At 40.8% G+C, this 11,952-nt stretch overlaps 3 protein-coding genes across 6 annotated transcripts in view; 2 read left to right on the top strand and 1 right to left on the bottom strand.

The window, feature by feature from the left end:
• The first annotated feature begins 1,424 nt into the window (after positions 1-1,424).
• On the top strand, positions 1,425-3,169 carry higd2a (HIG1 hypoxia inducible domain family, member 2A). Its single transcript, XM_029512945.1, has 2 exons — positions 1,425-1,617; positions 2,605-3,169. The coding sequence occupies exons 1-2, from the start codon at positions 1,443-1,445 to the stop codon at positions 2,769-2,771; spliced, it is 342 nt and encodes a 113-aa protein (XP_029368805.1). The 5' UTR covers positions 1,425-1,442; the 3' UTR covers positions 2,772-3,169.
• Positions 3,170-4,018: 849 nt separating this feature from the next.
• Positions 4,019-8,059, bottom strand: cltb (clathrin, light chain B). 3 transcript variants are annotated; one of them, XM_029512942.1, is made up of 6 exons: positions 7,566-8,059; positions 6,962-6,991; positions 6,586-6,703; positions 6,203-6,314; positions 5,162-5,215; positions 4,019-4,893 (listed from the first exon to the last, which is right to left on the bottom strand). In XM_029512942.1, exons 1-6 carry the CDS (start codon positions 7,734-7,736, stop codon positions 4,722-4,724), a joined length of 657 nt encoding a protein of 218 aa, XP_029368802.1. In that variant the 5' UTR covers positions 7,737-8,059; the 3' UTR covers positions 4,019-4,721. The 3 variants fall into 3 exon arrangements, with proteins under 3 accessions (XP_029368802.1, XP_029368803.1, XP_029368801.1); XM_029512943.1 differs by lacking the exon at positions 5,162-5,215 and having other exon boundaries at positions 7,566-8,025; XM_029512941.1 differs by lacking the exon at positions 5,162-5,215 and having other exon boundaries at positions 6,962-7,008; positions 7,574-8,013.
• The window catches only part of pdlim7 (PDZ and LIM domain 7), a 31,327-nt gene continuing 27,248 nt past the window's right edge, over positions 7,874-11,952 (top strand). Inside the window, exons 1-3 of one of the 2 annotated variants that reach the window (XM_029512939.1) lie at positions 7,874-8,150; positions 8,715-8,962; positions 11,273-11,371. In XM_029512939.1, coding sequence (XP_029368799.1) covers positions 8,933-8,962; positions 11,273-11,371 — 129 coding nt within the window. In that variant the 5' untranslated portion in view covers positions 7,874-8,150; positions 8,715-8,932. Of the gene's footprint in view, positions 8,151-8,714; positions 8,963-10,248; positions 10,386-11,272; positions 11,372-11,952 lie in introns of those variants that run through there. The other variant, XM_029512940.1, reaches the window with a different exon arrangement.

Raw genomic sequence — 11,952 nt, 5'->3', positions numbered from 1 at the left:
CAGAACTAGATGATGATTACTTAAAGAGAAAGAGAAATCAGAACCTTTTAGAGTGGTAAATACATGTATAATTGTTTACATACTAAAAAGGGTTAAAATGAGAGTAAATTTCATGTCGTATAGTGGCTCTACTTTATGTAGCCTGTATTAATGTGAAATATTTACCTTAATATTCAATAAAAAGATTGAAAAGTAATTGTGTACTGTGTTAAATCAACATTGTCCTTTGACCGATCATTCAACACCGGAGCACTCAACAGATGCCAAGACAGATGCATATAATTTAATTGAATAATGATTTTGGGTCCTAAACTTCATCTCCATCTTCGTGGCTACAGATTAGACTTAGACTAGAAGTACAGTCTTATTTTTAGGATTTAAACATTTCTTTTTCTTTAAGAAAACTGGAATGACTCCAGTGTAATTACCATAATGTTACTTCAATAAAATGTCAAAAATACGACATGATATCTGACCCCATCTGAGGTTCCATGATGGTTGGGGAACTGAAAATATACATGAATACCAGTGGTGAGTGAAAAACAGTGGGAAAACAATTTGTAATACTAATTCGATCATTTTTCAGTTTTAGGAGAATATTTCATGATAAGAGAATATAGTAGAATACTACAATGCCATAAACGGGAATTACTTGTGAAGTGTGAAGGTGATGAATCGGTAGTCCCAATTTTGTAAATTTTACTCCTACATTCACTGGAGACACCTTAGAAAAAAAATACCAGTTGGGCAGAGGAGAATAGCGCTATATTATATTCGTAGTTAAGATTTTGGAAAAACTATTTAACTTTTTTCAAGTTTAATTTTAGTCCTGTCATTATGTGGACTCAGAACAGTTCAACGTTCATGCTTTAAATGGCTGATCAGCAGAATATGTGTGTCCAAACCCTGATTCAAACTTAAAGCAACACTTCCACTCTTTGTAAATCTATCCCAAGTGCAACTAAATCAAAAACAACCCTCTGCAACACAAAATCGCTGTTTTTTCAGGCAAATCAGTGGAACTTCACAGCTCTTATACATCAGATCTGCCATGGACCACAAGCACTGAAAATGTCTGCACTGATTTAACAGAACAGAGATATAAACGAAACTTTTTTCAGGTACTGCAATTTTGTTTCCACAATTTCCTAATTGGAAGGATAAAAAAAGCATGATTTTATCTGAATTATTTTCATAATTGAGTTAGTCCCTGGCCTGGTGCCATATAAAAAATAGAACTATAAAAACTAACTATAAGGCGTTCATTCCATTCAACTCAAGAGTACAAGAGTACAACAGTACAAAAAAATTCACGTCACGTTTTCCAGGAAAAGTGATCAAAAAACGAAATCCATCGACGGGAAGTCGTAAACGCGCCGACCTTTATTTTGAAGTGTAAGCGGAAGTGCAACCTTTAACTTCCGCCTATCGGGGTGAGAAGAATGGCGGCGGCTGAGACACCATCGGTTTCAGCGGAAAGACCGAAAGCGCCGCTGCCCGGACCCCTGACCGGGCCGCCGGCCATAGAAGGCTTCAATGTCCGGACCCGCTTCCAGGATGAGACCTTTAAGGAGAAGTTAATGAGAAAAACCAAGCAGAACCCGTTCGTCCCCATAGGTGAGTTACACAAGACCCCCTGTCGGACACACGTCCTTCATTTGGAGCAGCTGATTCAGAGACGTGGGGGCTGCTTTTGTCAACAGAAAAACAATCTGTTCATCGGTGCTCGGCCTGGACAGTTTCTTCTTCTCTCGTTAAAAATCTCTCCTGCTTTTGGGAATATTCTGTGGATAGAGATATGTTGGCCAGCTGGAAGAGACGACGGAATATAACAGAATGGATACTAAATATGTGGAGCTAAATGTAAATATACAGCAGTATGGCCTCTCTTACTGATCAAGTGCGTTTATGCGTATTGTAAATGGTAATAATTGTGTAAACTCGTATGTGTTCTGACTACACAGCATACACTCAATGGGGGCCGTGGCTTCATTCAGCACTCGGTTGTGTTGTGTTTGGATGTTTTGTCCGTAGCTGTAGTGTTATTGCAAAATTCCAGATGTTGCATGCAATACATACATTTAACTTTGTTCCCCCTCATATATGTGTGTGTGTGTGTGTGTGTGTGTATTGTGCATATAATATGCATTTTCGTTTTGTGTAATGGCAGCATTTCAAATATTATTCCATTTTAGAAATAGGATGACAAGATGGAAATCTGAAATCTTTGTTGGGATAGTTGGGACAGCTTCCGATGTGTGTTTCTGAGAGTTGTGCTGGGCTGTCCTTCTATGTGGTGATGTCAGTGTTCAGGCTTCTTTCCAAACAGTTTTACAGCTTCTAAAACTAAAACCTGTGGCTTGACTCTTCATACCACCTGCCTGTATTGCCCATGCTGCCTTTTACTTTGATAAACCTAACACTGATAAATGAACACAGTGTTATTGGGCCAAAGGACCGTGCAGTATTACTAGCCCGACCTTCATGTTCCTATTGAAACATGGCTTTCACTGGGCACCAGTTAAGCCAATCTGACCTTTTCTGTGTGGCCTTTGTTCTATCAGACGCTGGTTATAAATGTAAAATTTCTCGTTTGTATTCCAGGTTGCTTGGCAACAGCAGGAGCGCTGTTATATGGTCTTCGTGCCTTCCAACAAGGGAAAACCCATCAGTCCCAGCTGCTGATGAGGGGACGTATAGCTGCTCAAGGCTTTACAGTAGTTGCCCTTGTTTTTGGTGTCCTTGCCACAGCTCTGAGACCCAAGGAATAAAGACGTGACAATCACACACCTCTGCTGTCACACATGAAATTTACCTTACCGCTTGGAATCAAGACGACAGCCAAATGCAAGTTAGACTGATCGTAACTGAGCAATTTATTGTTTAAACATCATCCAACACTATTTATTTTTGTTCGGAAACTGGGAATCACTCGTGGTTTCAAAGGTTACTTTAAGCTAACCCTGCAGAACAAAGAATGATTGGCTCTTGACCAAAGCTACAGAGCAAGCTAGACTTCTTAAATTGTACTTTCTTTAACAGTGCTGAGGCACAAAATCTGATAAATCATGCCTATTCTTCCTGTTCTTCCAAATTAGGGGTTGAATTATTCTATGTATTATCACTGAATCTATAATAAAGACTGTCTTCTGATATGAATTTAAATATAATTGAACTTAGTGTCTGGTGTGCATTTGAGATAAAACATCACACTCAAAACAGTATTTTGGGGATATCTATTTCTTATACAACCTTTATTATACAAGTAAAAAAAAGAAAACTAGCAGGGAGGGTTGTGAACACAGTTTGTATATTAATGGCTGGGGTGAGTTAATTTAAAATGGGAGTAGATTTTCTAAAAACACTAACCCAGTTTCAATGTCCACCTTAATTTCTTCAGTTCTTAATGCCACATGAAAATCATTCATTAGGAAGGAAACAGAATCTGTGCAACCACTTATGCAGAGGCATTTCAGTTATTAAGTGTACAGTGTCTCACATCTCGGGAAAACAAATTTGCCTTTCATGCCTTTGTTGAATAAGAAGTGGAGAACTGTGTTCACCTGAAAACTTGATCTTAGACTTCTTTACACTTGGATGAGAAACATTGTGGGTAAATTCCCCACATAGGTAATTTTTTGCACCATCAGTAGAGTGTGCTTCAGAGTATGCAAAAGTGGATATTGGTACTTGGTCAAATATAATTTTAGCTCCTTGCACATCAGTTGAACAAACTGGGATGCAAGTGATTATCTCTGGGGTATTTTCATGGCTAAAGTCTTAGCTGGTAAGTATTTAAGAACAAATTAAATCATAATAAGGTAATAAATACTCCATTGTTTTTATTTTCCAGTTCCCTTTTAACATTCACTTTTGTAGTATTCATAATGTCCAAATAGGCAACATGTGAAACAATGTGGAGACAGTGATGTTCAAAACGGATTGCTGTTTTAAAAATATAAAATACAGTTGACACAAAAACTTTTGCTGAGAAAGCCAGTGAAATGAAGAATAGGACAAGCCATTAATTATGTGAAGTCTGAAAATTTAGATGATAGCAGAAATCTTTGGTTGGTTTTTTTTTTTTCCTTTTTTTTCCCCCCGGCTGAAATTGCCCAATTGGAGAGGAAATCCATCTGACTAAATACTCTGAAGTGGAATAAGAGTTAGATAAAAAGGCCACAAGCATCTTTGTGTGAAAGAGAAAAATATGCTAGCTACCATAAACACGGCATTAGGGATATAATACAACAAAATGTGAACGAAGGATCTGTGTTTAGAGTTTTACATCGTGATGCAAATGTGGTTACAGTCTAATCTTTAAGAGTTCCTGTAGCATATGTGAAGTGTTGGAGGCTGACCAAAATGCTATTTTATAAAAGATCTAAAAATTGTGCATTGAAAATATTGGCAGAGGCATGCAATAAAAGTTGACCTAATAATAGTTTATAAGTTAAGGGGAATGTTATAGCAACAATATATTCTTATATGCTGCAGTGATAAAACTGCCCAGCTAAACAATGTTGTAACAATAGAGCAGTCCTTCATCTTCTCACAGGAGGGTGAGGTTAAGGATCGTAATTTATTGTAACAGGCATCAAGAAAGGTGGGAAAGTTATCAAAGATTATGAAGATACCAGAAAGTTTTTGGAGGTGGACATACGAACTTAAAACTGAAAAGGCAATGTTTCCATGGAGAACATGGATTCTCCCTGTGATCTTTAGCGAACTAGAGGCGTCTGTTTGAGAGAGATGAGGACAGAACGCATTCGAGAAACATCCTTTGCCTGTTTGTTGGTTTTGGGATTGAAGTCACAGAGACGGGCTACTCTCTCCCATTCAGATCCTGGGCTGTCACCATCGGTCTCTGCCAGGAAAGCCTCCTCTGATGATCTACAGGTAGGAAGGAAGACCAGGGAAAGATACAAATGAGACGCAGTATGACACAACAATTTCCACAACTGCAAACCCTGCCTGAGCCAAACATGGTGTTCAACACAAAGTTAAAGCCACAATAATAAAACAAAAATACAATAATAGATTAGACTGCTTATTTTAGTTTTGGGGCATGCATCAGGTAAAAAATAAATAAATAAATAAATCATGGTAATTTATGGAATAGTGCATACAACTTTAAAAAGCATGAGAACTCTAGACCTACACAAAGCCTATAACATCAGAGTTGGGCTGTTTGTAGAAAGCTTTGTCAGCAATCCTAGTACGCAGGCAAGACCAAGAAAGCAGGAAAAAGAAGGAGAAAGGAGAACAGGTTCAGTGTCAAACAACAGGCAGAGAAAAGTTAGGCTGTGTTAAAGAAATATCTAAGCAACTGAGACATTTCTGATGATGAAAGTGGCAAAAGTAAAAACTTCTACAACTAATCCAAATCAGTCACTATGTCTATACGCTGTTGCAAAGAAATAAAAAAATGGCGAGTTTGAGGGGTATGTCAGTCACATACAACAAACTAGGGTGATTTCTGCATTTACTTTCTTCCAGTGGCATTCCTTTCAGCTAGCAAGCTTCCTGTTATGTTTTCCAGGTTTTTCAACTGGACTGGGAGTTTTAGACTACTATCTCATCAGAGGATTGTCTCTTGGGGCTTTCACATACACAAAAGAGGAAACTAGCTAGTCACAGATGCAGAGTGATACCGTGCCAGACTTGGACAGAGTCTGTTGGAAAGTGTGAGAGAAGAATGGGTTAGCTTGGTCAAGAAAAAGAAAAGGCTGCAATATTCTTCAGAGCAGAGTTGACAGCAACTTGAGTAAAGCTTCAAACAGAGGACTGACTGTCTTTCAATAAAAAACATGAAATACGTTTATCAGCCATATTTTAAATACTTATCAACATGCGGCTGTCAAACTACACAAATCAGTAGGCTCAGTGGTGCAATTCAATTATCTAGACCAAACATTTAACATTTAGTCAAACGGATGATGGACACAGTGATGTGGATAAAGTCCACCTAATACATAGCATAGCCTGTTCTGTAGCCACACAGGGCATCTGATTTGGCATGTAAAGTAAAAACACCATATTTAATTATTTTTACTGAGAAAAATTACAGTGTGCAAACACAACACTTGAGCTTTGAAAATGGGTAGAATGTGTCCATGTAGTTATTACAGAATTGCCAGATGACAACAGCAAACCAACTCTTAAATGTCTTCATGTTAATATGGACATGCCAGACACTTACCTGTTGTTGGCCTTGTTCTTTTCCATCTGCTCATTCTGGTGCACATGCCAGTCCTCCAGCTCCTTTTTGGCCTTCTCCCTCCACTCTGCCTCTGCTGCCTTGGATGCCGAGTCTTGTTTGGGTGTAAGAGCAGATAACACTGAAGTCAGTGACCCGTGAATAGAGGGAAATAAATTGTTTAAAGAAACTACTGAGATGTTAGACATACTATTACATATTATTACATTTAATTGTGTCATGTTTTCGATAGAATACATTATTGCTCTTCAAGGTTAACATCAAAAAAGACACAGTGGCGAAATCACAGCAGCTCATTTCAGCTGCAAAGAAGGGCAGATATTATATGATGTAAATAGTAGTTCATCGACACCATCTTTGCTCACCTAATGCTTCAAGGCGTTCCTTCTGCTCCTCCCTCCACTTACGTAAGCTCTCTGGCTCCTGTCTCTGAATATCCACCTGGGCGATGGCTGCATAGCTGTCTGTTGGGCCATTGGGCTCCTTTGGAAGCACAAGAAACATTTCCTCCATTAGGGGGAGATTTTAATCCACTTACTGGTGAGACTATAAATCAGTCCCATCATATGTATAAGGGTGATCAGATGAGAGAAATAAAATGATTTGATGTGGCTGAATATTGATCTGAACCGACCACCCATTCAAACACAAACACCTTTACCCTCAAACAGCCATTTGAACAGTTAGTCTTTCCTTGTGATCCAAACCAAATCTCAGACAATAGATGTATATGAAACTCACCTGAAACATATCTCCATTCAGTGTGGCGGGCTCGCCCCCGAAGCAGTCTGTCATTTTGGACAAGAAAACAGTGTAAAGTTTAGTTGGGCTGCTACCTTCCCCCTTAACAGCCCCGACACTGGCGCTAACCGATGTCTGTCACTTTATCTTATGGAAATGCAGCAGCACCTGTTTGGGCACTGTTGTTGTTTCTGTAGCTGTCAGTTTAAAAGACAGGATTTTCCGGTCAAGTATAAGCAGCTCTCACACGAGTTTTGTACAGCTACAGCTCAAGCTCTGGGCATTTTTGTTGGTCTGTAGTTCGAGTTTGTCACAACGTCAGTCAGATGAGCTTTACTAATCTTTACTGACCTGACCAAACGCTGACAGGGAGCTAGGCTATGCTAACCACACAGCTAACGCAGGACTAGTTAGGTTTTAAAGTGGGTTAGACAGTGTGAACTGAAGGGACCGCCTGCCTTTATTGAGTTGTGTTGTTGTCGATGTTACTGTGTGAAGACGCGGCCATTATTTGCTAAATGCTCCCAGTCCAGCTCAGTTACCGGTAGACATGTTAGCTAGCTGTGGTTAGACGTGCTAGCTGTTAGCCTGTTAGCTCCGTCACAAACTTGCCGTAGTTGGTCGTCGGCGGCTCCGCCGGCTGCTGGGCGTCAGCACCCTCCAGAGCCCCAAACCCGTCTCCGTCGTTTTCTATCCCGGCTATCTCACTCTCCTGTTGGGCCAGGAAAGCTGCCGCTGGATCCTCTTCAGTCGGGTGTGCTCCGTTGTCAGCCATCTTTCACAAAAGTGTTAACAAGTTGTAACCGAGCTCGGCGGGTTGACCTAGCTAACGTACAACCCCCCCCTCCAAAAAAAAAAATAAAAAAATCAGACCACCGGCTGTTGCAGCTTTGATTCAAGATGTCGACTGCTCTGGGTAGACTGATGACTGGGAGCAACAGCAAAGGCAGCTAAATCATCCGTGTTAACCGATCTGAGATCTGACTAGAGGCCTTCACCGATGATTCATGAGTTCCCTACTTCAGTGTCGGTGATGATGATGAGGCAGGGCAGCACCGGGGGCCGGCCGGCCCTGTCTGTAGACTCTGTCTCCATCTGCTGGTCCTCCGGCTGTCAGGTTCATTTGATCAAAAGTCAAAACAGATGAATCTCTGGAACGCTGCTATCTTTCTTCAATCTCTATTACGAGGTATGCTGCCACTACTACCATCAGTGTTAATAACATTAGGTGTGTCACATATCCAACCATCCAGGAACCCTTTTTGCTGGCATGGCGCATTTTAATCCCCCATTCATTTTAAGATTAGTACACATGCTGTCATCTCTTGTTTGACAAAGACTGTGTGCCGCAGTTTCAACGTGATATACAGATAGGCCCTAAAGGAGGAATAGGCCGTCGGTGTAGTTTATAGCAACAGTGCTGACACATTCAGAATTGAATAGAAGTGAAATGTAGCAAGAAAATAAAGAATGAGACATAAAGTTGAATTTCATTTTAATGTAAACAATCTACCACATTGGACAGGACCCATGGGTGCAGGCCGGGGAAAGATGCCCGCTTTGTTCTCTACAGTACATCCCTTTTTAGTTGCATGCAAACAGAGTTGGGGCATTTGTGTACGTTAGTTAAGCTATATTATATTATTAATGAATTCCTGCCCAGGTAGGCTCCAAAGCCGCTCTTTGGGACCTGATACTGAGTTCCAAAAAGTCCAGTAAAAGTTGGTACATGTTGGCTCCTTATCCTCCCCAGCCTGTGGACGGACTCTGAGGTGTGTGAAACGAAGAGCGGCCATGTGACTTCTGACGTCTCCGCCGGGTCCTGCTAAAAAAGATTCCGAGGGAAGGAGCCCGCTGCTCACCGAGGGATCCGCGGCGGCTTCCTGACGTCCGCTTCAAGGAAGTCCGAAAGTTAGCCGACTTCACCCAGTGACTTTTTTCATTTTCTCCCGATCGGCAGACTGAGCCGTGATGTCTGGCGAGCAGACGGAAGAACAGGGGGTAAGATAATCCATCTGATGGGACGTGTGAATGCGCTCGTTAGTAACTTTTAAAGCCGACCTCCTTCAGTGTTGACTTACTGAATGGGTCGTGTTGTGTCTGTGACGGAGCGGATCGGGGCTTTGGCCGGCTGCTCTGAGCCACTATCGGTCTGTAGCGCTGCAAAACTACTTTGTTAGAGAGTTTCTCTACTTTTTTTGTTGATCCACTCTGCTTCCTTCTCCACAGTGTTAGTCGATAGTCCCACCTCGGTGTTCACACTGTAGTCTTTCATTACTTTGCAAATTATTGTGTTGGACTCACTGAAAAAATGTAAAGCTAAGCTCTGTAAACTGATTGTGTGGCCTCCTTGCCAAAGAAAATAAAAAGGACCAAGTAATTCCTCGTATTCTCATTAAAGGTAAAACTTCCTATAGAAACAGTATAGTGACACCAGAGGAGAATATATAAATAGCAAGACCATAAACAGGAGCACTCGAACGAGTACACACACGACGAACATATTTATTCACCTAATGTAATACTTCCTCCACTTAGTTTAAATAAACAGTGGTATTTTTTCAATGCATCCAGATTCATGCTGTTACTTCCACAGTTTTATTATAATCTGTTTAAAACATCTAAAATTACCACTAAGTATTCTCACCAGTGAAATCTAATTGAATCCATTACCTGTTGCTGATATGGTTTTTTCTTCCACTTTGCTGTCTCATGCAGTCTCCCATAATCGATTTCTTGCCTCCTGGGCTTCTCTATAGGAGGGATGTTGTAAGAAAGGTGGCAATTAACGAATACAAGTTTTGGTAATTAAAACTGTTGTTTAGTCTATATAATCTAGACAGTGTTGACAAAAGTACATTTGCCACACACACACACACACACACACACACACACACACACAGCTCTATACACTTTCCCTATAAGTGAGCACCTATGTTGCTCTGAAGACTTGATGTTAATGTAATATAATTGATGGTTTGGTTGTACTGTTTCATTCCCTCCAGAAAGAATGTAGCGTTATACTTCAGTTGCAGCTGTCTGTTGCCTCTCAAGTGCACTTTAAAAAAGTGATAGTGACTTTTACATAGAAAGGTTTTGCAAGTATATGGGGTAGTTGACGTTACCGCTCCCCTTCTCCTCTACCACATCTCTCTCTCTTGTTCTCTCTGTCTCTCTCTTTCTCTCTCCCACTCGCTCTCTCTCTCGCCGTGACTCATGTGGGTGTTGGGCTGAAATAGTTTGGTGTAGTTTTACATTCCTTATATAGCCTCTGAGGAGTGAGGAGAGGCTAGGGTTCGCCTGTGTCACAGACAGTGTTTGGGGGAGTAGGGTTTGCCACCAGAGAGAGAATCTACTTGCCCTAGCGTACTCACTATCTAGCTTTCTCACAGGTCTGGGCTAGTGGCCGGCCCTTGAGGACAAGGTAGGTTTCTGTGGTGGCATCTTGGGTAGCTAGCTGTGTGGCACCTGGTAGGGTTGAGGGGAGGGGAGGGGGCAAGGGTCTGTACTTGGGGGCAAGTACAGAGGTCAATGGTACAGCTGGAACTCGCAAAAGACGTAGTCCTCCATCTCAAATTTCCAGTGGTTGTTAAAACTACCTGGTTATTTAATGCTGTGCCACTGACTGTCAATAAGAAGTTCTCATGAAGCTGTTTAACACTGCTTTCACAGCTGCAGTAATTATGTAAAATATCAGGAAATATAAAGGCAAATTGGTATGTTGGTGGAAAGCAGAACTGTGTTTGATTATAATACCATTTAATGATCTAATTCTAAATTTAAAACAATAAATTGCTTACTCTCACTCACTGGAAAGAGAAAGTAATTGCTGAATGCCCCTGCTGGTATTATTGCTGTGTTGAATTATGATACTAATGTTGTCTTTGGTATTGATTTACATGAGTGCCAAAGACAAACCTCTGAAGTGGATGTCTGTATAAATACTGCCCTCAGCTCATGATGCAATTGATGACAGCCTATTTGTTTGTGTGTTGACAAATATTGTGTCTTAGCAGCACCCCGAGTGTTCCATTGTCTTGTAAATTGATTTAAAAAGTGCAAGTGATTATTTCTACCAAAAAAAAAAAACCCAAAACATATTTTATCTATTAATGTCACACAGTTATTCTTACAACACAACTGTGTCCAAATTTAATCCATGCAAACAGTAAATGTGTATTAGTATTGGAGAGAGATGGAGACATTCATCAGCTAGGCTACTGGGATGAAAAGAAGGATATTTGCCCTCAGAAACCTTTTCCAGGCTTTCGTCTTTATTAAGACACCATTTCCTTCTTTCTCCTCTTCAAGGCTATGAGTGCATACTCCGTAACCCTCAGTGGCCCAGCGCCTTGGGGCTTCAGGCTGCAGGGTGGCAAGGACTTCAGCATGCCTCTCACCGTGTCACGGGTAAGGAACTTTTTATTATTATATTACTCCTCTCCATTTCTGTGATGTGTTTTTGTGCTCGTATTGTAGCTTTCCATTGAAGATGACCTAATGTATCCCTTTACAACCATCACTACAAAAGCCTGGATCTATTCACAATAGTCTGTTCAGTCTTCACTACAACTTTGGCCACCACAAATTGACGATACCTAAGAATATACAAGTTATCATTTGTTGGATGTGCGAGAATGAAAGACTATTCCTGTAGACTGCGCAGCTCATTTTCATATCACACCAGCCTTTATCCAGTCAGTTTTAGCAGGCAGAAACTTTGCATTAAAGAATTCAGTCAAGGACATGATGTCGTTTCTTTTTGTAGTACTTTTCTGCTCTCCATGTTCAATCATTACTTCTTTACTGAGTGGATTTTCAAATACATTATAAACTAAGGCCACAATCAGAAAAAAAAAAGCAGCAACCATTTTCCAGGCCTTATAAGTGCAGTGCTGCTTTGCCTGACAAACACACCGTCTCACACTTGCAGTCACAGACGCCTGCATGCACAAGAAATCATTCCAACACTGCTGCCAGCATTTGCACTC

This window comes from Echeneis naucrates, chromosome 10, assembly GCF_900963305.1.
Source record: "Echeneis naucrates chromosome 10, fEcheNa1.1, whole genome shotgun sequence".
Taxonomy (NCBI): Eukaryota; Metazoa; Chordata; class Actinopteri; order Carangiformes; family Echeneidae; genus Echeneis; species Echeneis naucrates.
This window is presented reverse-complemented; position numbering and strand designations above follow the sequence as displayed.

Coding starts and splice junctions, on each gene's coding strand:
- higd2a (XM_029512945.1), top strand. CDS start 1,443: ATGGCGGCGGCTGAGACACCATCGGTTTCAGCGGAAAGACCGAAAGCG. Junction 1,618..2,604: donor GAACCCGTTCGTCCCCATAG/GTGAGTTACACA, acceptor TTTGTATTCCAG/GTTGCTTGGCAACAGCAGGA.
- cltb (XM_029512942.1), bottom strand. CDS start 7,736: ATGGCTGACAACGGAGCACACCCGACTGAAGAGGATCCAGCGGCAGCT. Junction 6,315..6,585: donor GGAACGCCTTGAAGCATTAG/GTGAGCAAAGAT, acceptor CACCCAAACAAG/ACTCGGCATCCAAGGCAGCA. Junction 5,216..6,202: donor AAGAACAAGGCCAACAACAG/GTAAGTGTCTGG, acceptor CCTGCGTACTAG/GATTGCTGACAAAGCTTTCT.